General features: G+C 34.9%; 1 protein-coding gene across 1 annotated transcript; it reads right to left on the reverse strand.

Moving 5' to 3' along the window:
- Positions 1-1,398: 1,398 nt before the first annotated feature.
- On the reverse strand, positions 1,399-3,456 carry LOC137811547 (myb family transcription factor PHL8-like). Its single transcript, XM_068613333.1, has 6 exons — positions 3,010-3,456; positions 2,833-2,909; positions 2,682-2,739; positions 2,512-2,587; positions 2,341-2,410; positions 1,399-2,245 (listed from the first exon to the last, which is right to left on the reverse strand). The coding sequence occupies exons 1-6, from the start codon at positions 3,140-3,142 to the stop codon at positions 1,634-1,636; spliced, it is 1,026 nt and encodes a 341-aa protein (XP_068469434.1). The 5' UTR covers positions 3,143-3,456; the 3' UTR covers positions 1,399-1,633.
- Positions 3,457-6,030: the final 2,574 nt, after the last annotated feature.

Consider the following 6,030-nt stretch of genomic DNA (forward strand, 5'->3'; position numbering starts at 1 on the left):
GAGATTTTTAGTGTTGCTGCTGTCTCACGTTGTTGAGCAAAATTTTAGTACCAACAAAATTAATTCCATTCGGTTGATTTTAAGCAATGGTTCCATGAGAATAATATGAATTTCTACAATCCCTATATATATGTAAAAGATTGCAACTACATTTCATGTTGCAAAAGCACAAAGGAATTGACCTTAGATATTGAAGTTCCTCCCGTGACACCATCATATCAGTGTAGTAATCAGATATGCTTCTTTCTCCTTACTTGACAGAACTTTGGAAGGAGATCAAATATGCAGAAGTGATCACTTTTGGAAAACCTTTTCTTGCATTTTTTCCCATAAGTCTTTGACATTGTCAATGGTGTTTTGCGTGATTTGTGAAGACAACGTTTGAGTTATCCAATAGATTACTATAACATTACACTCTTACCAAGCATCGAACATCGCATCACTTGGCAGTTGTTCCACAATTTCATCATTGAAATTTTCAATTTATTCTCGGATAACATGGCGCACTTCATTCTTCTACTCCAAGAATGATAGTTTGCCCAATTTAATTGAGGATGACAAGAATCATACCAGGATTCTTACCAAGATATAAGTAAAACGATTTTTTAAAAGCTTTATTTATGGATCTATGATGTTGGAGTCCGTCCATGTAAAAAAAAACAGAGGAAGAAGAACCAAAAACAAAACAAAAGAAACATAAAGAAGAAAATAAGATCAATAAAAGAAGAAATACAACTAAACAAAACGGGACTAACCTAGTCTTAATCATATTTGTGAAAGGAGGACAAATCAAGTGAAAACAAACAGAAAAAAAACTGCATTACACACACACTTAGTAAACGTATTTTGCTATATATATATATATATATAAATGGGCCAACCGGTCCAATGGTAAATCCAATGAAACTTATTAAAAGAGACGAAAAATGAGACCCAAAATGAAGAAAAGTAATTTTAATTCTGCATTTTCATTTGCGAAGTTCTTTTGAGTCTCTGTGACAAAGGAAAAATTCATTCTGCATTAATCACCTTGAACTGTACAAACTTTTGGTTCTCTCTTGGATAGTGATGCCGAAAGATTGAAATTTAAAAATTAAAAATGATTGTTTCTGAATTCCACTCTTCATTTTTATTGGCAACAACGATGATGTTGTGGATGTGAAATTTTTGTCCTTTGGATGTTGGACAAATACTAAGAGCGTTCTTCTATCCAAGCTTTACTTGTTCATAAATTAAGCATCCCATAGCTTTTTGACATAAAAGTTATTTTGACTAATATGCCCTACCAATCAGTCTCTTAGGTATATGTTGCTAAAAACAGGTTCACATTGCAAACTTGCCTGCTTTGGTATCATCGAAGCTCTTGTAGGGTCCTTAGAAGCCACAAAAGGAGAATAAGTAAAACCAGTGGGTGCCAATTAAAATTTGTTGCAGTAGCAATTTGTTACACTGTGGTCCAATATCAGCAACAAGATTAAGAGAATAATGGGAGGTTGAGACAGATCTGCCATACATCTGTATTATACATTTTCTTTTCTTTTCTTTTCATTATAAAAATATACATAGTCTATAAACATATTTTCTTTCTCAGAATGATTTTTGTTGCTTGTGTTTGATACAACTGGAAACATCTTTACTGTCCCCAAAAGCTTGAACTGCAATTTAAATCTATTTCTTTCACACTTGAGTCAGTGTCTCTCTGATATTGGCTGTTCAAGTCAAGCATTTCTGACAGTTCACATTTCCTCAACTTGTTGCCACATCCTTTTCCACAAGGTTGATCAACACAGCAACCATTAGAATCAGTTGCTGCACTTCTCTTTCTCCCTTCACTTGTATCTCCCTTGAATTTTTTACCTTCTGAGTGAATCTCCATCAATGGCAATTCAACTGAAATACCCTTAGTCTTTTGAGGCTTCTCTGCCTCATCTACTGGTTGTCTTTCTTCTGTTCTCCCAGAGCTTTCAGATGATGTCAAAGAACTTTCAAGTGAGCACATGGTTCCTCTGTCTTGTTTCCTCTCTCCACAGCTCAAACTGAGCCCTCTTGTTTCTGTCAGTTCTGAAATGGGAGAGGTCGGACATGCATTGTTCATTATTGATACTAACTGAGAAAGTTCAGATTTCGCAAGTTCTATGCCCGTTGTGGAAGAACTGTATCTTGCAAGTGTTTCATGTGCCTTTGATAGGACTGATTGTAAGTACTTCCCTTGAGCCTCAATTCGAAGCTGCAAATGTCTTTGGACCTAGAAACATGAACCAAACCTGGTAACATGACCTTATGCAAAAACTAGAATTCAGAAATGAGAAAAATTTAGACAATATTATGTGCTCATGCTACCTCAATTTGTTCATAAAGTTTCCTCTGTACTTCCATTTGCATTTGGAGAGCCTCAGCAATCTTCAAGTTTCTGTTAAACACAACATCTGGTCAACGAAAATTCTAGGCATAACCGTTCCAATGTAACATCAATAAAAGGCATCAAATATTTGTTCAGTTTGTAAGTATTACTCATTCATCTGATTCTGGGTCCCAGTACTGATTTCCGGGCTGCAATGACCATCACTGCTCTGGATTTCACTGAAACCTGCATCAATGAAGAGCAGCAAGGTTAAGCCAAAGCCAAATGAAAAAACTACTAGTCATGCCATTACTGTTAAATCAACCATACTATAAGTCACCTTGTTGGTTGTTGTCAGAGCAGGTTTCTAGCGGTGGGCTTTTCCCAAGCCTATATTTCTGCGACCATAAACACAAACAAGCTCAACTCATGATTTTTTGGATTCAGTGAAAGAAACAAATAATGATACAATCATTCTAAAATGGAAATACCTGTAAATGGCTCTTGAGGTGGTACAAAGTGAGTCCTGGAATCCCCATCACTCTCATAAGGCTCTTTGGAGTTGCCTCTGCCACATGTCATGGAGTGAATAATTATTACACTAGCCAAGATATAATATAAAGTCTAATATGAAAATAGCAAAGGTCTTAAAGTGTGATTGTACTCACTTTCTGCACCTCCAAGTTGATTAATAGCCTCAGTGAACCGTTGGTGAAGCTCAGGAGTCCATTTCAGCCTAGGCTTGGCATCAGTAGACAGAACCAAACGCATGCTTTGAGTTTGCACATTTTGCAGATCCATTTTGCTTTTTATGGTAGTGTTACTGTAACATAAATATACTTTAGATGCTTTAAGCTATGCGTGAATGCGTGGCAGCTATAGAATGTAGTTCTCCTTATAAATTGGTAGTAGTTGAGATGTTGTATGATCTCACTACCATATAAGGAAGCATAAGTGGGGATATGTTGGCGGAATATATGCCATAAGCTGAAGCTCTTCCTCTCTCATCTCATCCATTTCATACCCACTTTTCTTTTTTTAATTTTCCTCCTTACCCTTCCTTCTTTGACTTGAAAGGGTTGGAGAGAATCTCTGATTCAGCAAAAACAAAAAAAGGGAAAACAGCTCAATTCTGAGTCTTAAAAGGAGAGAAAAGAGGAAAAGTGTATGGTTTGTTTTTATCTTGCTGTTTTCCCACTTAATCTCTCCATGAGGTTGATTCCCTAAGGAACTCAATAGGCCCCACCATGATGAATAATGGGTGCAACTTTCTTAATGCTGTGAGAAGCTTTCAGGTAAATAATAGCTATAGAAAATTATGTGGGAATGCTATTACGGATATTTTCTTGCTTGCTTGCTTGTGATGATTGAAAGTGAAAACTAAATTAATCAATCTTTCTTTCAAATTTCATTTTCCCTTTCTAACAACCTTAATTTTGGGTTTTCTTTTATGAGAAGGTTGATTAATGCGATTGGCAGATTCTTTTTGTTCCTTGTAGGGATGGAGGAATCAAAGAATCTAGGGTTAGATTTATGGACCCATTAGCGTCCGTGTTCTTTATAAAGAAAACACACTAAAAGAAAGAGAACTAATCAACCGTGTCAACAGATAATGTCGTACCCTTCTTATAAAAAAAACCACACTCATCAAATATGTCCATTCGTGACGATCAGCAGTTCATAATTTCTTATATTATCCTACCAAAATAATTTCAACCCCAAAGTTCATAAAGGGACCCTATCTTAACTAAGCACTAACCCTATATTAATCATTAGCTGTAGTGTAAAGATGATGGGATTGGACTAATACATGCTTAATGAAGTTTAATGTGAAAGTAACAACAATACCCGTTAAAATGGGATGTTAAGAACACACTGAATATGTGACCATGCACTTTCTTTTAATACGAAAGCAATCCACAGGGCTCACTCCGGATAAAGTCTCCTAAAGAAATTATTCCAAAGAGAATATTTGCTTTAATGCTGTAATCTATATCAAGCTGAAGAGGAGAAAAGAATTTTTCACCAAAAATAAAAGAAAAAGAAAAAGGAACACTATAATGGCCAACAACAAATCTTTAAAAGCCAATTCGATCAAGTCACTCTTCAAATTTCTTGGGTTGCGGTTTGGAGTTTGATCACTAGAATCAAAATCCAATGATTGGTTCTTAAAAACTCTGCCAGTTCTGCACCATGGATTCCCTGCTACTCTTCTTGAACTGCTTAATATTTCCCCATATTTTTAACCTCTATAATAACTTTTTACTTTAGCACTAAGTTTTTTCAATTTAACCATTGATCTCAAGTCAACCTTTAGATACAAAGTTATAATAGTTTTATTCTACTTGACCATGATTAGTTATAGTAAAAAACAGAGAAGTGCTAAACTTTACATTAGATAAATAGGTTCCAAAATTCTACTGCTAGTGAAATGGAAACATACATTTACTAACACATGACAATATGATTGTTTGATAGTTAGATAATTTGTGTTTAACAGAGAGAGTAGAGAGTATAAGGTGGTGGGTCCAGCAACAGCAGGGGTGGGGAGGGTGATTCTTCATCTGCAAGCATATGCTACTTGTGTCTGGAAATGCAATTGCTTAGTGGCAGGCTTTGTTCATATTCAAAGAAAGGAATATTTATTATTATTATTATTTGTGGTGTGTGGCCCAAATGTTTGAAAAACAAGAAAAGAAGGAAGAGTTATTGTAGTAGCTTTGTCTTTAACATGCTGATGTACTTGAGTTCTTTTCACACTTTAATATATTCCATAACAGGTAAAGGAGATTCCAGGATGATGCATAAGGAGGCCCTGGAATTTTTATTAGATCAGTAGGAGAAGGTCCGGTGAATCAAAAGTCACTTAGCAAAGTTGCCTCATAAATTATTATTCTTTTAATGGACCCATCAGGGAGATCTCACATATGCAAAAGCAGAGAAAGATGAGAAGAAGAAGAAGATTGTGGCCTCAAGGAATCGGAAAAAGAGTGACAAAAGGAACTTGTCAACATCCACCCATGAATAATTGAAGCTCATTCAAACCTAATTTCATTTCAAACTTGGGTAGTTACACAAAATGTCGTGAGCATTATGTCACTAGATGATTCTAAGACTAACTAAGCGTGGAGTAGGGTTGAAGCATTCTTACATGATTTTTCTTGCAATCTAATGCTTAATTTGTGTAAGCAAAACATAGGTGGATGGATACATGTTTCGGGGTAATCAGCAAACTAACTAGATTTTTGTTTTGTCAAAATTGCTTTTTCTGTGATTTTTTTTTTAAACAGAAGGCTTCAAGAAATTCTAGGGTGTCTCTTCTCAAAACAAGTTGGTCAATAGTACGATTGATCCTATTGGCCCAATTACAAGTAATATATATATTTCACTGAAAAAGAAATTTATCATTTAGTTATTAAAAAATAATCTGTATATAAATTCATACTACCTACAGATTTATTTTTAGGTAAGAATAAATAAATTTTCATCCTCTTTGAAAATTTTGGCACCTTCATGTGGATTGTTTCAAAAAATTTAATCCGTACGTAAGACGAGGTTATTGGTAGTTAGGCAATATGTTGTAATACACACATATTTAGAAAATGGTCTATTTAAAAAAATTAAAATTTGGAAAATCAATGTTATGTGTATATGCATTGTGAAAAGTTATAGATGTAAATTGTAGGTAA

This window comes from Phaseolus vulgaris, chromosome 2, assembly GCF_000499845.2.
Source record: "Phaseolus vulgaris cultivar G19833 chromosome 2, P. vulgaris v2.0, whole genome shotgun sequence".
Lineage (NCBI taxonomy): Eukaryota > Viridiplantae > Streptophyta > Magnoliopsida > Fabales > Fabaceae > Phaseolus > Phaseolus vulgaris.